The sequence below is a fragment of the Podarcis gaigeae genome (genome assembly GCF_964106915.1).
Source record: "Podarcis gaigeae genome assembly, chromosome: 5".
In the NCBI taxonomy this organism is placed as follows: Eukaryota; Metazoa; Chordata; class Lepidosauria; order Squamata; family Lacertidae; genus Podarcis; species Podarcis gaigeae.
In genome coordinates this window covers 97,295,595-97,318,740 of record NC_139681.1, presented here as the reverse complement: position 1 = coordinate 97,318,740, position 23,146 = coordinate 97,295,595, and the positions used below count along the sequence as shown (strand labels likewise).

Genomic DNA, 23,146 nt, shown 5'->3' with positions numbered 1-23,146 from the left:
GGACTGGGTTCTGTGTGCAGTTTGTGATTCTCAGCAAGTACAGAAAACCTGGAGACTGTAATAATGGGATCAGATTTAAACTTGTCAAGAATTTTGGTTCTAATCCCTTGACCCTGCCTTCCTCCCCCAACTGCCACCCAATTTTCTTTCTGTCCTTTTCCTCAAAGCTCATGGAGCATGCCGCTTACTCCTGCTGTTCCATTTTTATCTCCTCCAACTCTGTTTTGACCCTTTACAATCTGGCTTCCGCCCCTTGCACTCCACAGAAACTGCTCTCACAGAAGCCACTAGCGACCTTCTCACTGCTAAACCTATGGGCCTTTCCTTAGTCCTCCTTGTCTGGGACCTTTCTGCTGCCTCCGGTACAGTTGATCTCTCTCTCTCTCCCCTGCTTGATTCCCTTTATAATAATTGCTCTTTCAAGGTCTCTGTAGGGGGACAACTCCTGCCTGGAAACCAATCTCCCCACTGTGGGAGGACATGTGGATCCAGAATTGGCCTCCACAGCAGTGGCGTAGCGTGGGGGGTGCAGGGGGGGCCAGCCGCACCGGGCGCAACATCTGGGGGTTAGGGTTAGGGGGCGCAAATCCACGGGATAGGGGGCACAAATCCATGAGTTAGGGGGCACAAATTACTTGCCTTGCCCCGGGTGCTGACAACCCATGCTACGCCACTGCTCCACAGTCACTTGCGGACTCATTGTTAAATGCGTGTTTTTGGAAGACAATCTTACTCGGCTACGAGGGATCGCCAAAGAAGAAGAGGGGGACACTCTCTTCCTTTGCTCTCCCTGTCTCCATTGGGCTCTGTGGGTGGCCCTCTCCTATCCTCTGAATATCAGGGGAAGGAAACCTTTGGCCTTTCAGAGATTCACAGCTCCCATCGGCTCCAGCCAGGACTACCAATGATGAGGAATAAAAGGAGTTGGAGCCCACATAATCTGGAGAGCCACAAGTCAGTCTCTCTCTCTCTCTCCACACACACACACTATATAGACTTTGTCCCTGTATAGCCTCATATTTTCCAGGGGTTTCCAGTACCACTCAAACACTGATTGCACCCAGCTGCATCTCACATCTTCTGTCCAATGCTTTATCCAGCTGCCGCTCAGATGCTTCTGCTGGGATGCTTCCTCATCCTTTTGGGTGCCACCTGTCAGCGGGAGCTGGGGCCAGAGGGCAAAGCAGTCTGCAGTGAGCTGCTTCAGAGCAGCATCCTAAGAGGATGAGGAGATCAGCCACTGTCCAAAGTGGCGAGACAAGCAACAGGTTGGTTGGGGGGCTGCACCTTCTGCAGCCTCACAGCTGCTGCCGCTGCCACTGCCATAATAATAATAATAATAATAATAATTGTCAGAGCTGCCCGAGGTCCCAGCTCACAAAGGACCAACACCAGTTCTCGTTATATACAAAAGTCTTTATTGTAGTTCAGTTTCGATTTCAAAGCCGCGGCGCGCAGCTCTACGTCTTGAACTCTAGACCGCCAAAGCTCCGTCTGAATCTCCTCCCCCCAGGCACCAGTTTAAGACTCTAGCCCTGCTCCACCTCTTCCTCTGCTCCTTCCTCCTCTGGGTCCGCCTGTCCGCTGGGGTCTTGTCCTTTCTGGACTCTTCTGACGCTGACTCCCCTGAGTCTTCCCCCTGCCTCCGGCGGGCTTTAGGACCTGGTTCCCAATCCGGGTTCTCTGCCATCCCGCGCGCCTGTACATTTGAACTTGGCGCCCGCGCCCAGCCGGCAACCTTCCTCCTGACCGTTACACTGCTCCTGTCACTGCTTCCCCCTTCGGGGGGGCTAGCTGGGCCTGACCTCCCCTCCGTTCCCTCACTCTCCAACAGAGGCGTGGTCAGCCCTGACTCATCTTCTCCCCCCACTGGAGGAGACGCTGGCCCTGAAGCATGAGACTCTTCCCCCCCACTACGCTCTGGTGGGGGAGCTGGCCCTGATCTCTCGCTGCTGCTTTGGGAGTCCCCGCTGGCCCCTTGTTTCTGGTGCGTCCCCCCTGGGACCCCCCTTGCCCTGGCCATTGGCGCCCCCTTCTGGGAATCTTCTGATTCGCTGGAGAAACTCATGGAATCTCTCGGGCCACTGTCATATTCCCCTACGCTGCCTTCCGATTCTTCCCCATTTCCTCTCTCCCCTGTGCCTCTGCTCCTGAGCCCCTAATAATAATAATAATAATAATAATACGCTGCCCTCCTGAGTGGGTTGTCCCAAACACTCTGGGCAGCTTCCAGCATAATAAAATAATAATAATAAATAATAATAAATTTTATTTATACCCCGCCCTCCCCAGCCAAGACTGGGCTCAGGGCGGCTAACACCAGATATAAAACAATTGATTAAGATACAACTTAAAAACAAGATTAAAATACAACATTAAAATGCAGCCTCATTTCAATAAAAGCTCAAATCAGAAACTTTTTGGGGATGAAAACATCAAATCTTCACCAAGGCCAACTATTCAGACTGGTCCTACGTGGGCCAGAAAAAGCCAGGGAAGTCCCAAATAGGAGTTCCATCACAGAAGGAAAAAGAAAGAGGAGGAGGGGATCAAGCCAAAAGGTTCCAAGCCAAAGGCCAGGCGGAATAACACTGTCTTACAGGTCCTGCAGAAAGAAATCAGATCCTGCAGGGCCCTGGTCTCTTGAGACAGAGCGTTCCACCAGGCTGGGGCCAGTGTTGAAAAGGCCCTGGCTCTGGTTGAAGCTAATCTAACTTCCTTAGGGCCCGGGACCACTAGGGTGTTGCTATTTATGGACCTTAAGTTCTTCAGCGGTGCATACCGGGAGAGGCGGTCCCGTAGGTACAGCAAAAACACCAAACATTAGAAACTTCCTTATACAGGGCTCCTTTCAGATGTCTTCAGGAAGTTGTATAGTTCTTTATCTCTTTGGCATCTGACAGGAGGGCGTTCCACAGGGCGGGCCCCCTGCCGCATAAATATAGGTTTTATTATCAATAATAATATTATTTTACACCCCCTCGGCTTGGTGCCATGGGCCGGGGGGAACTGCATGTACAGCCCTAAATCCGACACTGGGGAGGGGGAGTCCTGATCTTGAGGGGCAAAGAGAGAAGCCACATTCAGCCCTGCATCTTAGTCCCCCCCATCGCTGCTTGCTGCTGCTATAGAGGGTGCGGCACCCAATGAAAGCAAAGACAGCCAGTGATGTAAAGACGCTTGCACTGGATGAGTCTTTGACATTCCTAAGTTCCAGTGAAGTGATGAGATTGTTGGGCCCTGGGAGCTTAAAAGGTGTGACACTCATACTGTCATATGTTGCTTTTGCAATTAAAGGTGCCGGCAGGTGAAACTCGTGTTGATCTCATATTATTGTATAAACCTCTTAATCTTTTGTTCAAAGGAGCAGGACGCATTCTTGCGTTGTTTATTTTTTTGTACCTTCTGTTTACTGCAAATGGTTAGAATTCCAATTGTGTGGTAGCCATCCACTTGGCAAACAGTAAGTTTGTCTTTGCTTTGCAATTTAATAAGGAAACTCCCTTATTTTTACTTTTCACAGAGACATTTTTATAAGACATTTTAATAAGCAGATGGAAATCACCACCTAGTATTTTAGAAACTTCCAGTCTCTCCCCCTCCCTCCCCCAAATGCAAAGTTCTGAGTTTTTATGTATTGATGCAGGAGAGTGTAAATTTTCAAGTTACACAGAACTCTTCATTAGACAAAACACAGCAGCTTGCCTTGCTCACAGTACATATTGCATCTTTTCAGAAAGCAATATAGCCTTCTCTACATATCAGAATGAGATGAAAAAGCGATAATAGAATGAATGGGGAAACTTGAGGCTTCAGATGTGAGGTTCCATTTTTAAAAACTGCCTCCAGGTAGAAAACTTAACACAGCAGGGAGTGAGTTGAGCTAGAAATTTCTCCCTGTTCTGCTAGTTTTTTATGTGCATGGAGGTTTTTCACAAGGGGGAAGACTAGGGACTGGCAAATCTACTCAATGATCTCAGGATTCTACTGCTTCATTCTGCTGGAGCTTGTCACATATGTCCTGGCTAGCAAAAACCAGCCCACCAGGTTCTCATAAGAACATAAGAAGAGGTTGCTGGATCAGGCCAATGGCCCACCTAGTCCAGCATCCTGTTCTCACAGTGGCTGAACAGATGCATCTTGTGGGAAACTTGCAAGCAGGATTTAAGCACAAGAGCAGCACTCTGCCCTCCTCTGGTTTCCAGCAGCTGGCATTCAGACGCTTTACTGCCTTGGGCCGTGGAGGCAGAGCATAGCCATCCTGGCTAGTAGATCTCCCATTCTTGTCATCTCCTTGAGAAGCACTCCGCTGTCAAGTTCCCAGCATACCATAATATACAGCTGCATTTGCCTTGGTGGTGCAGGGCTGCTCAGAAGCTGGAGGTGGTTGTCCAAGATGTTCAGTGGGCAGGGTGCTCTGCGCAGTTCCTTGTCCCTCCCTGTCATGATCACAGCCAGAATGAGCTGTGCAGGAAGATTCATTTTTTAGAAATAAGGGGATTCATGTTCACTTTGCATGATTTTTACTGGTTGTAGAATTCAGTGGTTTTGGTGAAGAATTTGCATTGCCTGGCGCAGAGCTCCAATATTTATTTTAGCGCAGATTGTGGACAGACTTGCTGTGGTGCTGTCTCTGGAACTAAGCAGGTCTGGATGCGGCCATTTCCAGGATCCTTCTTGGACTTCCCCATGATCTTCTCCTTGGATGAAGGATGAGAAGGAAGTGCCATAGAATCAGTGACAATTGCTTTAACAGAAATACCCTCTGCTTTTTTGCTTTCATGACTGACTAAGCCCACGGGGCGTCCCACATTTTGGGCGTTTAATCCTTTTATTGTGGTGCACTTTCAAAGACCTTTTAATTCTAATCAAACCATGTCATCTTAAGACATGTTTGTTTGTTTTTTAAATAGCAATAATCAAACTTTTTATAAATGCATGCATAGGCCCGAGCCTACCTAAAACATAAAACAGTAGGATTATTATTTGTGGATTTCTAGAGCATGTTGATATTCTCCCTTGGCATTTATGAAACAACATGAAGTTATGAAGATATTATTTCAAGGAGCGGGGAACGAAACTGAGAGACAGTTGCATTGAGTTCAATGAGACTTGCATCTCAGTAAGTGGGTATAGAAGTGCAGCCTAACTTGTTTTAAACTAAGAGTGGCATTGAACTGCCTGCCTGCCAAAGGAAGCCTCCAGGAACCAGGAACTTTCCTTGTTAACTGGAGGTGCCACAAGATATTTGCTCACTGGCTGGCGAGAGGCAGATCCTTTCCCAGTTTTTCACTCGGCAGTTTGAGTGAGGTCAGGCTGTTTGCAAGCGTAAGGTCTGTTTCAATAGCTCCCTTGGTTGCAGCATCTTGCTTCAAATCAAGATAAGTAGTGGCAGAGTTGGCCCAAGACATTTTGCCGCTTGAGGCAGAACAGAAAATGGCACCCCCCCGCCTCCCCATCCTCCTCTACTGCCTGAGGTGACTGGAGGTTGTCTGGGGAAGCCTGGCATGATGAAGGCAAGTGAAGGAGACAGCAAGCAGCACACTCCTCAGGGACCTGGAACTCTTTTCCCTCCCAGCTGTCCTCAGCCTGCCGCCCGAGGCTACTGCCTTACCAAGGCTAATGGATGGGCCGGCCTTGAATAGTTGGTAACTCACGGATATCTCTTTCTCTCTATCTTTCCCACTACCAATTTCAATTTGGCATTTAAGCATCGCTGTCAACTTTTCCCTTTTCTTGCGAGGAATCTACTTGGAATAAGGGAATTTCCCTTTAAAAAAGGGAAATGTTGACAGCTATGAATTTAAGGCGTCTGTTACACCCTCTTTTCCAGACCTTCCCTGGTCTTTTGTGGATGCACACAAGAATATTGGTGGAAATAGCACAGGTTTTAAGATGGTCGAAGCTCAGGTGCCTGTCCCTTTCCAAAATCTGTTTTCTCTTACTCCTTAACAAACTTTAATTTTATTGTTATTTTTGTGTGTTGTATTTTTCTTTAAACTGCTGATCATCTCTGTGTGATTTCTGTTAACTTTTCCTCTTCTTTTTCTTCGTCTCTTTTATTTTAATGTGTGCCTGTTTACCCCTAAAGGGATATTGCTGTATGAGCCCCTGTGATGATGAATATGTAAGTTCCTGCATTTTCTTTTATTATCTTTTCCACATTGCCTTATGCATCCTTTTCCTGTCCTCTCTCCCCTTCGCGGGCTCTTTAGCCCACACTCTTTGCTCTGCTTGTGAACCGGTGACATTTTTGAATGGCAAAAGGTATTGGAATGCTTGCATGGAAATCTGTCGGAATGCTTGCATGGGAAAGTGCAGTACAACTACAAGTCAAATTAAGCCTGTGCCTTATAATAGGCAGATTAAGAAGTAAACCCTACACAAATCTAGAGTGGAGTCCCTAAGGCGGTTGAATGGCGCCCTGTACACCTCCTTCCTGCAACTTCTGTAGCCAAGCTGGTGCCAAAGGCCGCGAGGAGGGTCTTGTCATCTCCATACACGCTGCCCAGACCTCCATACATGCTGCCCAGCCTTGCGCCCCAGGGAGGTCACTTTGGTGCTGCTAACACAGCAAAAGCAACCTGGGAGGCAGCAGTTACAAGATACTGCAGCCACAGCAGGCGCTGTGATTCTCCACTGGTTTGACTTCACCCCTGGTTTGACTTCACCCCTGCTGAGTTAAGCAAAACTGGTGCAAAGTGTGCCAGATCCACACTCTGTTCAGCAGTGGGGCTACCTCTGGCTGAATTGGACTAAGTCTGATTGAGGGAAAACAAGCCTTTAGAATAGAGTTACATCACCCTTCTGCTGACTATAGTCCATTTCAGCACTGCATGATGTTAACTTGAGTTCGGAGATACAGTAGTACCTTGGGTTAAGAACTTAATTAGTTCTGGAGGTCCGGTCTTAACTTGAAGCTCCACTTTAGCTAATGGGGCCTCCCGCTGCCACCGCACTGCTGTTGCGCAATTTCTGTTCTCATTCTTAAGCAAAGTTCTTAACCCAAGGTACTATTTCTGGGTTAGCGGAGTCTGTAACCTGAAGCGTATGTAACCCGAGGTACCATTGTACATATTTGTGGCAGATGTAAATGGAGGGATTGAATGGAAAGGAAATGCAGATAAGTACAGGCATTGGTTACATTATTACCACTTGTAGATGGCACAGACATCTGCAACCACCAAAGCATTTTCATATTTACCTGCAACTCTGGACAGTGCTTCATGCATCTATCTGAGTCAGTGAACTGTGGCCCATGAAAGCTCATGCCATAATAAATGTGTTAGTCTTTCAGGTGCCACAAGACTGTTTGTTTTTGCTGCCACTGACTAACAAGGCTACCTCTCTGGAAATGATTACAATAATGGCTATGAGCTCAGGAGTCCATCTTTGCCTGTGCATGATGAGCCAGATGGCATTTTTTTTGGAAGAAGCAGATTGTCTTAAAGCACATCTTGTTGAGAGCCAGGTTCTGGCCTGCACCTTCTGCAGCCCAGATGGCCATTTGCAGGCAGGCCTCCTAGCCAAGAGACCTTTATGACCATTCCAGATTGCCCACAGCCAGTGCATTCTTTGCAGGGAGAGAGGATATTGGCTTTCTAGGCTTCAGACATAAGCGGAGTTAGGGAATAGGAAAAAACAACAACTGCAGCCCAGTTTAGAATGATTCCAGTCTCCTCCTGAAATGGTCTCTTAAGGCTGTTTCTAGCGGAGACGCTTCATACATTAGCCACAAGCTTTTCCCTATGCTATGAGGCCTAGAGGAGCTTGTGCAAAGCAAAGGGGGGAGGGAAACCACAGAATGTGGTATTCATGGTGCAGAATTCAGTTTCCTGAGGGTCTCCATTTGCACCGCTGCCCCAAGGAAACCCAAGACCAGCTGATCTCCTCCCTTGTGTATAGAGGAAGTGGATCCCCATGCAATATCCCTTCATCTTTCCCTTCCCAGGGAGAGCCAGCGTGGTGTAGTGGTTAAGAGCGGTAGTCTCGTAATCTGGGGAACCGGGTTCGTTTCCCCGCTCCTCCACATGCAGCTGCTGGGTGACCTTGGGCCAGTCACACTTCTCTGGAGTCTCTCAGCCCCACTCACCTCACAGAGTGTTGGTTGTGGGGGAGGAAGGGAAAGGAGAATGTTAGCCGCTTTGAGACTCCTTCGGGTAGTGATAAAGTGGGATATCAAATCCAAACTCTTTTATTCTTCTTCTTCTTCCCATTCACTGACAGGCTTGCATAGCGCCCAGCTGCACCCCAGTGTGCGCAGACATAATCTCAGGCAGAGACCTGTTCCTCCTGCATGTGCATCCAGAAAAATGGGAAGAGCCATTTCCTCTGTGTTCTCTATGCCGAGTGGCAGTGAGGCTTCAGGATTTCCGGTTAATCCAGGCATCCCCAAACTTAGCCCTCCAGCTGTTTTGGGACTACAGTTCCCATCATCCCTGACCACTTGTCCTGTTAGCTAGGGATGATGGGAGTTGTAGTCCCCAAACAGCTGGAGGGCCGAGTTTGGGGGTGTCTGGGTTAATCCTTTCAACTAGTGAAACCAGAGATTGAAGCTGGGACTGTGTTCGTGTGAAACATGCCTTTTGCCATTCCCAAGGATGGGAGCTACTCTGTGTACGTAGGGTACTCTTGCTTTTGAGCACAAATAACATGATTCCATTATTCCCTCCAATAGCGGTGCTGAGTGCCGATGGCTATCCAAAGTGGGCCGCATCCACATGTTTATGGGGACCCACAAGGTTGCTGTAATAAAAAAATATATATTTAGTGGGGGAAATGAGGAGAAGCCCCCTCCAAACCATCCAATGAGGACTGAGTATGCCCTATGACCACAGTATGCTGATAGACTGTGTCTTTTATACTGTGTCTTTATATACAGATGCGCAAATCTGGGGAAGGGAATGAAAGAAAGTGGCTAGAATCCTGAACAAGAAGCACTCCACACTGCCACATTTTGTTGCAGATCCTACCTGTTATAATTAATCGTATCTTCCAGATGCTTAATCCAGTCTTAAAAAATAGAAACCCACTGATTGGACCAGAATGGTTCTCAGCAATGTCCACAGGCTGCCACATTTGCACTTTATCCTTCACATCTCTCTTTTTGGGTTTTTTAAAGGCTTCAAGCATATATTTTTCAGGATAGGTAACTGCCTAGGATGGAACAAATCAGCATGATTTCATTGAGTTAGATAGCTTTTGATGCGGGGGGCGGCGATGTCTCATCGAAACAAAAAGACTGCCACCATGAATCAAGAGTACCTAGGAAGATGAATAAAAATGAGTGCAAGGCAAGTGGATTTAGGCAGAACACAATGCGTCTGGATGCCACTCTTGCTGTGAAAGGAAGCCCCTGTACTGTAAGAGAAATGTTTAGTTTTAAGGCTTTTAATTGGCTATTATGTATCATCACTCATTGATTTAAGCATAATATGAAATGACATCCTATGCAGGTATACACTTATTCGTTTGTGGCAGAGATGCTCCTTGTGTTACATAGGGCAGCTTTGCAAAATTCCCAAGCACTCGGAAGGTATGTCAAATGGAGTAATACAATCTTCCCCGACATTTCGTACCCTTTGTCTTCTAAAACTCCCCAGCTCAAACACCTAACAATAGGCGCTGATTATAGAGTCTGCCATGAAAGAAGCCGCAGTTATGAAAGAAGGCCAGTCTTTAAAGGTATTAGTAGGCCTGAAAATGATTTTGCAAAGCGAGGAGTCTTAATTCCAACCAAAAAAAGATGGTGATGAATATTCTGGGAATAAATGGTGCCCATTGACATAGTTGAAATGGGTAATGGGAAGATCTGCGCAGAATATTTTTCCTTCACTTTTGACCACCTCCAAGTAATCTCAGTGCAGTCCCTACATTGAAACAGATGCATCTTATTATAACGTGACAAGACATTACTGCTTTTGATGGGCTAAACGGTGTTCGATTTAATGAAGCCTCTTGTCAGTAGAAAAAAGTACTGTATCAGTTTGGTTTGGAGGTCAAACGTACCCCAAGAAAGCTGTAAGAATAAACTACAGTCGTACCTTGGTTGACGAACGCCTTGCCAGTTGAACATTTTGGCTCCCGAACGCCGCAAACCCGGAAGTGAGTGTTCTGGTTTGTGAACGTTCTTTGGAACCCGAACATCCGGTGCGGCCTCCGGAGCTTCCTGCAGCCAATCGGAAGCCACGCCTTGGTTTCCAAATGTTTTGGAAGTTGAATGGACTTCTGGAACAGATTCCGTTCGGCTTCCACGGTACAATAGTACCTGGGAAATGTGTTATGCGTAGCACCATTTGCAAGTGAGAAAAATGCCTTTATTGGGAACTTTCTTTTCCCAATAAAACAGTATAGTCTCAAAGAAGAAACTATATTGAGGTCAGCAACACCCATGATGTAAAAGTCCATAATTGTACACGGGCAGCATGTTGGGTGTAACTGCATAACAGGGCAGTAATTGTGCCCTATAACAGCAACTTGAAACTTTATAGACCTTGCAACCATTATGCTGTTTGATCAACCTGTGCACAATCATCACATTTCACAATTGCATGAATAGAAGAGATAAAATGATTGCACAAAGCATATAGTTCGCTGTGACTTTCTGACTTTGCATTGACTTCAGAGGTTTTAATCAACTCCAGAGCCAGGTCTACTAGGAAGGGGCATCTTTTGGGATATTCACTCTGTTATGGATTGTTCGATTTCAGCAAATTGTTCTACATTTTTTAAAAAACCTACCACTGGCCACTATTTGATCATGCATTGGGATGTGTATGTGGCGATTGTCTGGTCACCAGTGCCCATACCACTTTTAATTTTATTCTAATAAAAATGATCTGTAATGGCTTTTAGTCAAACACAGTAAGTGATTGATTGATTGATTGATTGATTGAATAAAGAATGATATTGGGCTTGGTGATCCGGAAACTACAGCTAATCCAGAATGCAGCAGCTAAACTGGTGACTGGGAGCAGCCACTGAGACCATATAACACTGGTCCTGAAGGACCTATATTGGCTCCCAGTACGTTTCCAAGCACAATTCAAAAGTGTTGGTGCTGACCTTTAAAGCCCTAAACTGCCCCGGCCCAGTAGACCTGAAGGAGCGTCTCCACCCCCATCGTTCTGCCCAGACACTGAGGTCCAGATCCGAGGGCCTTCTAGCGGTTCCCTCCCTGCGAGAAGTGAGGTTACAGGGAACCAGGCAAAGGGCCTTCTCAGTAGTGGTGCCCACCCTGTGGAACGCCCTCCCACCAGATGTCAAAGAGATAAACAACTACCTGACATTTAGAAGACAACTGAAGGCAGCCCTGTTTAGGGAAGCTTTTAATGTATTTTAAATCTTAGTTAAAGCCACCCAGAGTGGCTGGGGAGACCCAGCCAGGTGGGCGGGTTACAAATAATAAATTATTATTATTATTATTATTATTATTATTATTATTATTATTATTAATTTGTAGTTTGGGATCGTTGCATGTTATGCATTGAAGAAAGGTCCTCCCTTTCTCAGGCACCTAACTTTACAGTCCCAAGTCATCTTGAAAACCAGTAATGCTTCTGTTGTCAGTTACGGATTTGTGGACAAGGTACTCTGGGAGAATTTCTGGTTTGTTTGTGCCAATTGAAATCGTAAGCTTTTCTTTAGCCTAAGCCTTGGGCTCCTTCCATCTTGAATCTCCATCCGTTCTGTTTGGATGCTCAGTTTATCCCAAACTCTTCCCCTTCCTGCTTCCAACACTTACACCCCTCTCTCCTCCTTGCAAGTATTTAACCCCCATCTGGAAAAGCTTATCTTTTCTCCTGGACCTTTCTTAACTCTGTTTCCAACCTCTCGTTCCTCAAAATTGTCCTGTTTGATAGATGTTTGTTAAGCCTGTGAGTAGAGTTTGTTCCCTTAATAACCACACAGGACCTTCAGGATGATCTAGAAGCTTATTCTGTTCAAGCTGTTCCCCAGAACAAGCTTCTGGGATTGTATTACACTTGAGTTCCCAGGGCTTAACAGTTCTCAGTAGAAGTGGTGTCTTTGGCCTTCAGAGTCCTCCTTATGATAGAGCAATGAACATGCATGTGTGGCCTGAGTCTTGTGTGGTCTGCTTATTATTATTATTTTTCACTTTTTCATAATCGTTTTATTTGAGAATAAACATACCGTACTTTTCCGTGTATAAGATGCCCCCATGTATAAGACGCTTCCTATTTTGGGGGACTCAAATTTGCCGCAGTATCAACCAATCAACACCACCCATTGACGCAGCAACCAATAACACACACAATAGCCTCTAACAGCCGCAGCAGCGACCAATCAAATGCCCACCCCATGCACTACCCATGTATAAGACGACCCCCATTTTTTAGCATGATTTTTAAAGAAAAAACCCTAGTCTTATACACGGAAAAGTACGGTACCTCAAAAAACAGTACAAAATCCAAATATCGAGATGACTCTGAATCTCCTGACTTCCCCCATCCCTTCCATGTGTCCTTTTGATTCTGTTTCCAACTGCATATCAATACTTCTCCAATTTTTCATCTTCCTAAATTATCTATACATCCTGTTACATTACAAGTGTATTTAAAATCCTGCTAATGTTTTGACCTTTTACAGTGATTTTGTATATACATTATAAACATTTCCCATTCTTTAAAAAAATTTCTTGTCTTCTTGATTCCTGAGCTTCCCAGTTAATTTTGCCATTTTGGATAGTCCATCAACTTGGTTTGCCATTTTTCTCTGGTCGGGGCTGTCTCTTCCTTGCATACCTGGTCTGCTTTTTTAAAATATATATAGCATCCCTTTGTCCTTAAATTCATAAAACAAGATTGCATACTCAGGATCTCTTAGCAGACCGTATAATTAATCTGCAGTAAGTAATCTTGAGTGAAATCTTTCTGAGGCCAGATTTGTGGGCAGTGGTGGTGCTAGCCTGATGGAATTCGCTCTCCAGACTTTTAGAAACCTCAGGTAGGCTTCTTCAGGTCTTTAAAATACCTCCCCCTCAAAACTTTTGGATTATGCTGAGGGTGCCCTCCTCCCTCTCCCATAGCTGTCAACTTACAGATTTGAAAATAAGGGACCAGCGGCCTTGAAAATAAGGGACCAGCAGCCAAAATAAGGGACCTGCAGCCTCACCTGTTCCAGGCACTCTAGTCTTCCTGTCCTCCTGCAGTCTGGTCAAACTCATGCTGGGTAGCTTCGAGAACACTGTCCAACCAACTTTGTAACCAGAGGTTCAGCTGAATAGAATCTGAATCACATGCACCACAAGGCCTATGCAGCCTCAGCTTAAGATGGCTCCACGGCCTGGCTTTGCACTGCAAAGTTTGCAGCAGCACGTGCAACAAAATGGCATCCAGCATTCAAAAAACCCCTCAGCTTGCATTAACTAGCCACACACAAGGCATGCAAGCTCCACCCCCCAGTCGTTCTTAGACTTCTTATTGGGTGACCAACACAGCCAAGCAACACAGTTGGAGCATCCCTCCTCCCTGGCCGGCAGGGAGGGAGGGAGGGAGGGAGAGGAGCTGCTTCCTTTGAAATTTAAGGGACATCATTTAAGGGACATCCATCAATAAGGGACAGCAGTGGGGCATGGAGCTGGAATAAGGGACTGTCCCTTCAAATAAGGGACACTTGACAGCTATGCCCTCTCCATTTCATGATAATGATCAATGGTGATTTTTATTTTTTTGCTTATTTCACTGATTAGCAGTACTTTTTGCAGTGCCTTTATCATCCTAGATCTTTTATGGTGTTTTAAAATTTATCACAACTGCCTTGGATGCAAGCCACATTTTTAATAAAGGTTTCCAAACTGTATTTTGGAAGAGTATTGGTAGCCACGAGAAAAACCCAAGGTTTGGTTTTGCCTTAGTGTCTCTCTCTCTCTCTCCCCTACCAAAGTGATGCAGACACAAAACCCCAGACATACACTAAATAAAAGAATGTAAGTTTTACCAACCCATCCCCCTCTTTTCTTCCCCAACCTTATATTGCATACAGCACTAATGTCTTACAGCAAATGTAATTGATCTGTAGAAAACACAACCTGAAAAAGAGACAATGCACTTACTTTGGTAAACCAAGAAAATCTTGATTTTATTTTTTTTAATCTCCCTTTCTCTCTGTCTCTCTGTTTTTTAACTACAGGCCTCAACAATGTTAAGAGCATCATTAGTTCCCGTGTAAGTAATTTTCTTTTAAATTTGTTATTCCTTTTTAAAAAGCATAATTTGGGCAGTAACCTGAAATGCACTGAGAAGTCAAAGCTGAAATGGAGACTCCTTTCATTCACCTGACCCTCTTGGAAGTGAGCAGGGCTGTCTTTTAAGCATATGTGGTGCCAGGGTGCAAAGATCCGCCAAGTGGCGCGTGCGCCCCCCCCCCAGGTTGCCCAGTCCCAGGTGCGCAAGAGGGTGAAGCCGGCCAGCCAGCTGCCTCAGCGTCTCGCTGGCTCGGTTGCCCCCAACTTTCAGTGCAGAACTGCCAACAGCAGAAGAGCCCGCCACAGCGCTCCGACCGACGGGTGGGCTCTTCCCCGGCCTCAACTCTCAGGCCTTAGACTCTCGGCCTGGTGCCCCTGAGAACCCGGCGCCTGGGTGCCCCGTACCCCTAGTGCCTATGGGTAAGACGGCCCTGGAAGTGAGTGTACTCCACAACTGCCTGCCCTTCTAATCCCACTTGAGTGGAAACCAATTTAGGTAACCTGAAAAACTAGTGTCAGTGGTGGTCATAGGGGATATGACACACGGCCTTGCAGCATTCTTGCCAAGGTGCTTGAAACAACCAAAACCTTTCAAACACAGTGGGTCGCAGGGCAGAGGATCACGGGACTGTGCTTATCTGTAAAGGAGCAGAGTCTGCATCTTGGGATGGAGCTAACCCTAATGAAAAGATGGGTCTGGGGACATACTGTGCACTAATTCAGACAAAAGTGGTAAGCCTCTGTGGACTGTACCACTTCAAAAGGCAGGTGGGCATTCACATGATGGAATGTTCCTCCTTGGGGGAAAAAGTAAATCCCTGCACACAGAAAGCTAGCAGGTCATGGAGATGGGTTTTTAGCCCTGCCTTACAAAAAGAAGAAGAAGAAGAAGAGTTTGGATTTGATATCCCGCTTTATCACTACCCTAAGGAGTCACAAGGCGGCTAGCATTCTCCTTTCCCTTCCACCCCCACAACAAACACTCTGCGAGGTGAGTGGGGCTGAGAGACTTCAAAGAAGTGTGACTGGCCCAAGGTCACCCAGCAGCTGCATGTGGAGGAGCAGGGAAGCGAACCCGGTTCACCAGATTACGAGTCCACTGCTCTTAACCACTACACCACACTAGCTTCAGTGGTGCCTCGCAAGACGAAATTAATTCGTTCCGCGAGTCTTTTTGTCTTGGGTGGTTTTTCGTCTTGTGAAGCACGGTCAGCCACAACTGCACCTCTTCAAGCGGTTTTAAGAAAAAAGGAAACAAACTCGCAAGACGTTTTCGTCTTGCGAAGCAAGCCCATAGGGAAAATCGTCTTGCGAAGCAACTCAAAAAACGAAAAACCCTTTCGTCTTGCGCGTTTTTCGTCTTGCGAGGCATTCGTCTTGTGAGGTACCACTGTACCTTTCTCCTTCCTTTTTCTATGTGCAAGAATTCATTTTTTAATATGGAGGTATATTCAGTCACATGAAGCCCCACCTTCGGTCTGAAGTGGTACATTCCTTGCACAGGTTTTTCCATCTCCAAAGGTCTCACTTGGCTGGGATCAACATGCACCTTTGAAAGGAGTCACTATGCTTTTCATGAGTGCATCTTTTCTCATTTTGCCATGCAGGAAAATGCAGGAAGTGCCGCTCTTGCCATCTTTGGATTACGAGAAGCTAAAGAAAGACCTGGTTGAAGGGAGCGACCGCCTGAAAACCTTCTTGCTGCAGGCATTGCGCTGGGTGGGTGAGCTAGAGAACAGAGAGGTGCATCTCGTGTAAGGAATATGACCTCACCCCATCCTCACCAAAGGATGTTGCAGCATTCCAAGTCCTGGATATTAATTGGTCTCTCTTGCCAAATTTGACTGTTCCAAATTTTGCTTGCTGTTGTCTTTGCCCTCTCTGGGCTGCACCGCCTCACCCTGTTTGACTTTCAGGGTTGAGAATTCACTCTGGCCCCTTTCCAGTCTTTGAACATGCAGAGGGGAAATTTGACTTCCATGTCGCGGAAAACCATTTGAGGAGCTGAAAAGGGAGGTTGGTTAAGGGGGGAAACAGAGAGGCTTCATGTGACATAGCACCCACTGAAATTAAGTTTGGGCAGCAGAGATTGCTGGCTGGTACAGTGGAAGTGGGAGGGCAGAAGGCGGAGAGACCGGGAGGAGGGGGAGCCAGAGACACGGACAGGCAGAGCCAACTAATTTGAGTTTTGCCCAATCCTGCTCCCTGCTCATTTTCACAAGGGCAGCACGGAGACTAAGGAAGGGGAGGAAGCTGACAGGCAGGGCCACCCCCTGAACTGGTTACAAATAAGAAGGCAGGCAGGTGTGAACAGGGGCGGAGGAAGGGGGTGCAGTGGGTGCAGGCCGCCCTGGGTATCACCACTTTGGGGGGGGGCGACAAAATGCTGGGTGGCACTCACCACAGGACCTGCAGCGCGCCTGAGCCACATGTGTCTCCTGGGAGAGACGCAGTGACTTGGGAGTGTGCAGGCTCTGCGCTGCCCAAACAGTCTGCCTGCTGCCTCCCCCCCAGCTGTAGGGCGGCTGAGTGGGAGGAGGCAGGCAGGCTCTGGAGGCCCCACGGTGCGCCCGGCCCCTATGGGTGACTTGCGCCGCCCCAGGCACACTGCCCCAGGTGCCCAAGAGCCAGTGTGGTGTAGTGGTTAAGAGCGGTGGACTCGTAATCTGGTGAACCGGGTTCGCGTCTCCGCTCCTCCACCTGCAGCTGCTGGGTGACCTTGGGCCAGTCACCCTTCTCTGAAGTCTCTCAGCCCCACTCACCTCACAGAGTGTTTGTTGTGGGGGAGGAAGGGAAAGGAGGTTGTGAGCCACTTTGAGACTCCTTTGGGTAGTGATAAAGCGGGATATCAAATCCAAACTCCTCCTCTTCTTCTTCTTTCTCTGCCGCTGGGTGTGAACTGGGTAAGGGCAGACGGACATCAGTGGCGCAGGGAGCCCTAACAAACCAGCCTCCAGTTGATGCAGGGCTGGTGCTGCTTCCTAGAGCATCCATCTTTCCCTTGTGGTTGTTCGACCCAATTGGCAAGGAACAGAGCAATCAAGTTGATGACCTTGGAGGGAAGGTGGACCTTCTCTCAAAATGTTCCTAAGTTGTTGCTGCCTTGACCGTCTCACAAATCTCTCATTTTAGTGTAATTCTGAGTGAGGAGGGCTTGATCTTTTTTAACCAAAATAAGAAGAAAAATCTGTGTTTCTCTTGATGCTGAATTCTCAGCCCAGTACCAGTTTATGTATTTCTGGTGTAAATGCAGGAGGTCCACACCTTTGGCAAGCTGCATAACTCCTGCTGTTTAAAATAATATTAATCATCATCATCATCATTATCATCATCATCAATTTTATTTATATCCTGCCCTCCCCAGCCGAAGCCGGGCTCAGAGCGGCTAACAATAGTAAAATGATACAACATTCTAAAATGATTTCATTATAAAATAAGTTCAAATTAGATTAATGGCAACCATTGGGCTAGAGTTCTGTGAAGAATTGCCAAAGGAGGGGGTCAGACTGTGCCTTGGCCAAAGTCCAGGCGGAACAGCTCTGTCTTGCAGGCCCTGTGGAAAGATGTCAAATCCCACAGGGCCCTAATTTCTTGTGACAGAGCGTTCCACCAGATTGGAGCCACAGCTGAAAAAGCCCTGGCTCTAGTTGAGGCCAGCCTAACCTCCTTGTGGCCCGGGACCTCCAAGGTGTTTTTGTTTGAAGACCGTAAGGGCCTCCGTGGGGCATGCCAAGAGAGGCGGTCCCATAGGTATGAGGGTCCTAGGCTGTATAGGGCTTTAAAGGTTAAAACCAGCTTCTTAAACCTGATCCTGTACTCCACCGGGAGCCAGTGCAGCTGGTATAGTACTGGGTGAATGTGATCCCGTGGCAAGGAGCCCGTAAGGAGTCTCACCACGGCATTCTGCATCCGCTGGAGTTTCTGGGTCAGCCTCAAGGGCAGCCCCACGTAGAGTGAGTTACAATAATCCAGTCTGGAGGTGACCGTCGTGTGGATCACGGTGGCTAGGTCAGGGCAAGAGAGGTAAGGAGCCAACTGCTTAGCTGAGATGAAAAAGAGTGAGGCAGCTGCCCAGGTGGCAGTAGTTGTGGGTAGGGGCCGAGAGTGGTGGTGAGATGTTGGAGGATAGAGCTGTACGTACCATGCATGGCCTGGCCTGCAGCCCACAAGCTAGCCTTCTTCCATAAGATGAAAGGAATGAGGATGCTGCCCTGTTGCCAGCATCAATGTAGGACCAAACTGCAAGCCTGGTTGGCTTCTGTAGGATTTGGGAGTGGGTGCCGTCTTGACTTCGGCCTCAGCTAACAAAATGTCTTGAGCCGGCCCTGGAGGATGGTTGTTTAGCAGAGAAGGATGATGAGGAGGTGCTGCCTTAGAATCATAGAATCCTAGAGTTGGAAGAGACCACAAGGGCCATCGAGTCCAACCCCCTGCCAAGCACGAAACACCATCAGAGCACTCCTGACATATGGTTGTCAAGCCTCTGCTTAAAGACCTCCAAAGAAGGAGACTCCACCACACTCCTTGGCAGCAAATTCCACTGTCAAACAGCTCTTACTGTCAGGAAGTTCTTCCTAATGTTTAGGTGGAATCTTCTTTCTTGTAGTTTGGATCCATTGCTCCATGTCCGCTTCTCTGGAGCAGCAGAAAACAACCTTTCTCCCTCCTCTATGTGACATCCTTTTATATATTTGAACATGGCTATCATATCACCCCTTAACCTCCTCTTCTCCAGGCTAAACATGCCCAGCTCCCTTAGCCGTTCCTCATAAGGCATCGTTTCCAGGCCTTTGACCATTTTGGTTGCCCTCCTCTGGACACGTTCCAATTTGTCAGTGTCCTTCTTGAACTGTGGTGCCCAGAACTGGACACAGTACTCCAGGTGAGGTCTGACCAGAGCAGAATACAGTGGCACTATTACTTCCCTTGATCTAGATGCTATACTCCTATTGATGCAGCCCAGAATTGCATTGGCCTTCTTGTGCCTAAATAATTTCTCTAACTATAGATGATAGCTGTGCGCTTGATGCTTGTTCCTCCATGCTTCTTTTATAGCGCCTGACAACATCCCATCCTGGTGAGCAGAGAGACACCGTTCTCCAGGCTTATATCAACAACGACCTTCTGGACTGCTACAGCAATGTCCAGGTGAGCATTGGCAATCAGTGGGAGAGCCCACAGCTAGCTTTCTGGGAATGCCAGTGTCAGAAGGTGCTGGCACAGGAAGCCACCCATCGAAGGCACATCAGAACTGGCTTTCTTGGGAAGAAGAGGGTCTGCTTAGAAGCAGAGAAACTTGGTGGCTGGGCTAAATATTGTTACTCTGTCTGGAAGATCAGGCTACACAAGTTCCCACTTGAAAACTGCTTGTTGTTGGAATAACAACACAGGCCTTAGCTCAGTGCGGCCCAGTTTCTTGTTCCTGCTTCCTGCCCTTTCCTCCTGATCCCCGCTCACGCCCTGCCCTTGGAAAAACCCACACACCTTTGGATTGCTCTCCTGTGTCCTTGGATTTGCCTCACAGATATGGGAACCACCCTCTTTTAGATTGCCTCACTGGGCCTCACCCCAGCTTCTTCGTTTCTAGGGTGCCCTGATATCTGACTGCTATCTTAGCCCTCCTGAGTTTAGTTAGCCCCCTGTCCTAGGAATCTAGCTCCCCGCAAGCCAGCATCAGACCAGGGCATGGCACCCATTTGCCTAATAATCAGCAGAGATGCCTCTCTTTGTGTATTGTACAACTCAGCTACTTGTGACACAGTCTTTGCCGAGATATATATCTCATTGAGATATATCTATAGATAGATATAATTTCAAGACTCAAGCACTGAATTGTCTTTTTGTCTCCTGCAGAGAAGCGTGTTAATGCTGATACAATCAAAGAGCGAGGTTGTCCGTCAATATACAGCCAGGCTTATCAATGCATTTGCTTCACTGGCTGAAGGTAAGAAGAGAACGGCTACCAAGCTAGCTGCTTTTCAAATCTGTTGGCTCGTAGTATTTACAGTGGTACCTTGGGTTAAATACTTAATTCGTTCCAGAGGTCCGTTCTTAACCTGAAACTGTTCTTAACCTGAAGCACCACTTTAGCCAATGGGGCCTCCGGCTGCTGCCGCACCACCAGATCACAATTTATGTTCTCATCCTGAAGCAAACTTCTTAACCTGAAGCACTATTTCTGGGTTAGCAGAGTCTGTAACCTGAAGCATCTGTAACCTGAAGCATATGTAACCTGAGGTACCACTGTATATGTAAATGTGCTAATGGGTCGTGTCAGTGCTTAAGGTAAGGTAAATGACCCCTGGACGGTTAAGTCCCGTCAAAGGCGACTGTGGGGCGTGACACTCATTTCGCTTCAGGCCGAGGGAGCCAGTGCTTAAGACCCAGTGCTGGCAAGGAAGTGGAACACACCAGTCAGTCGGAAGCTATCATAGAAACCCACCATATATTGAATCTGAGCATCAGCCCACCAAGCTCAGTATTGTCTACACCAGAGGTGGCTATCCTGCAGGCCTCTAGCTGTTGCTTGACTCTTACCCCAGCCAGCCAATAGGCAATGGTCAGGGGCGATGGGAGTTGCAGTCCATCAACATGTGGAGGGGCCACAGGTTAGCCATCCGTGTCTACACTGACAAGCAGCAGTGTTCCGGGATCAGAGATGAGGACTTTCACAGACCTGGAATGGCATAGCACCCTCTGCATGCAGAGTATGCATACTTCCACCAAGGTGCAATGAAGAGGTGGTCCCTGTTGGGGATTAATTGCCCAGATAGCAGGTCTTGGGAGCTAAACAGGCAGGGGAGGGGATTAGCTTTCTTAAGCTCACGTGGTTTCCAGCCCAGGAGGAGACTTGGCTGTAATGCAGGCTCTCTCCTCTAATAAGTACCTGACTTGCAGGCCTGTTGGATGAGGCCTTTTATTACGTGGCAAACTCAGAGCGATTTTAGTATCGATAGAATTGTCACATTCACAATTATTTTCAGCATCCCGAAATTAATACTACAATTACTAATGATAAGGGACGTGGGTGGCGCTGTGGGTAAAACCTCAGTGCCTAGGACTTGCTGATCGTAAGGTTGGCGGTTCAAATCCCCGCGGCGGGGTGAGCTCCCGTCATTCGGTCCCATCTCCTGCCCACCTAGCAGTTCGAAAGCACCCCTAGGTGCAAGTAGATAAATAGGTACCGCTTTATAGCAGGAAGGTAAACGGCATTTCCGTGTGCGGCGCTCGTGCTGGCTCGCCAGATGCAGCTTCGTCACGCTGGCCACGTGACCCGGATGTGTCTCCGGACAGCGCTGGCCCCCGGCCTCTTAAGTGAGATGGGCGCACAACCCTAGAGTCGGACACGACTGGCCCGTACGGGCAGGGGTACCTTTACCTTTTTTACTAATGATAATAGGTGGCTTCCAGCACAAACATAATAAAACGCCAGACATTAAGAACTTGCCTTCAGATGTCTTCTAAAAAGTTGTGTAGTTCTTTATCTCCTTGACATCTGATGGCTTCCCTTTGTGCCCTTTATGCCTTTTTGTGGGAAACTGGCATAAAGCAGCGAAGGCAGTCTGAGATGGCAGGACATAAGGACGGGCAGCCTGGTGTGGCGCAGTGTCATGCAGAGATATGTGGCATCAAGGTCTGTGGCTGGGCTGCTCTGTAGATCCTGCAGTTTGACAGAATGCCATTGCACGGGGCATCCGTCAGCCAGCATCTTGGATGAAACCGTATACAGTGGTACCTCGTGTTACGTACCATCCTCCTTACGAATGCTTCGGTTTACATGCTCTGCTAACCCGTAAATAGATGCCCCTTGTGGCGAACTTTGCTCCGGGATGCGAGTGGAAGTCGCATTCCGGCGGCGTGGCAGCAGCGGGAGGCACCATTAGTGAAAGCGCGCCTCGTGTTCTGAGCAGTTTCCGGTTACGAACAGACCTCCGGAACTGATTAAGTACGTAACACGAGGTACCACTGTATGTGCAGCACGGCTACTCTGCCTGCTCAGGCACGCTGTCTCAGTGGCACAGCCGAAAGCAATCCAGGGTTCTGCGGTGCCTGTGCTTACACGCATGCAGATCTTGGCTTGAGATCGGAGGAGAAGCTTAGGATTATGGGGCAGGGTGCTTGTGGGGAAAGAGTCAAAACAACGTTCATTGTTCTTGTGCCTGGAAGTTCATTGTGTGGAAGTTCATCATCTTTTGTCCCTATTGAGGGCTTGTTTAAAGTCCAGCTCCTTGGTGGGTACCCTAGAGGTGTATTGACTGCAGAAGAAGAACTGCAAAGCACGTGAAGCAATGCTTTTATTGGGTCAAAGGACACCCAGAAGTGTTGGAAGCAGGCTTTTAAATGGCACAAAACTTGTTTTCATCAGCTGTAGGGTTTCCCATAAAACAGAGGGCAGGGAGGTGACGTTGAATGGAGGCGGCCGTAAGGCCAATAGAAAGAGAATAAATGTTTAAAGAGAGACTCTTACGTTTGCCCAGGTACAGCTGATTTGCCGTTCTAAATTTTTTATTGCCTTTATATATGGGCTTTCTGTCAATTCAGCCAAGGTGGCTCACAGTTTTAAAATGATGGTTTACCATTTAATATAGATCTTACGAAAGGGAAAGGGGGCAGTGAGGTTAGAGGAAAGTAATTAAATCTAAGCTCTGTGACCAATGAATGAAACAGTCCTGGGAGGGAAGGATCACATGGCAGCTGGCCTAGCCAGGTGGGTGAAGTGGGGGCTCACTCTCCCAGCTCTCCCTCTGATGCCACCTGGTGGGAATGGCTCCTAGTGGGGATGGTTATTAGACAGAAGGAGACGGATGACACGGTTCTAGCCAAGCCAGTGGAAGAGGCCTTGTAGCCTCACCTCTTCAATGCAACCAAGTGGAATGGCCAAGTGGAGGAGGGGGAAGTTCGTGGAGAAGACTTGGTCCTAGCCAGGCTGTTCCACTTTTC

The 23,146-nt window shown here is 47.6% G+C and overlaps 1 protein-coding gene across 10 annotated transcripts in view; it reads left to right on the top strand.

Moving 5' to 3' along the window:
• Window positions 1-23,146, top strand: part of ARMC9 (armadillo repeat containing 9) — a 98,331-nt gene that overhangs the window by 24,724 nt on the left and 50,461 nt on the right. For 5 of the 10 annotated variants that reach the window (XM_083739384.1, XM_083739380.1, XM_083739383.1 and 2 more), the window contains exons 10-14: window positions 6,092-6,127; window positions 14,152-14,186; window positions 15,814-15,925; window positions 19,262-19,354; window positions 20,060-20,150. In XM_083739384.1, coding sequence (XP_083595510.1) covers window positions 6,092-6,127; window positions 14,152-14,186; window positions 15,814-15,925; window positions 19,262-19,354; window positions 20,060-20,150 — 367 coding nt within the window. The remainder of the gene's footprint in view (window positions 1-6,091; window positions 6,128-14,151; window positions 14,187-15,813; window positions 15,926-19,261; window positions 19,355-20,059; window positions 20,151-23,146) is intronic. The other 5 variants (XM_083739388.1, XM_083739386.1, XM_083739387.1 and 2 more) reach the window with 1 other exon arrangement.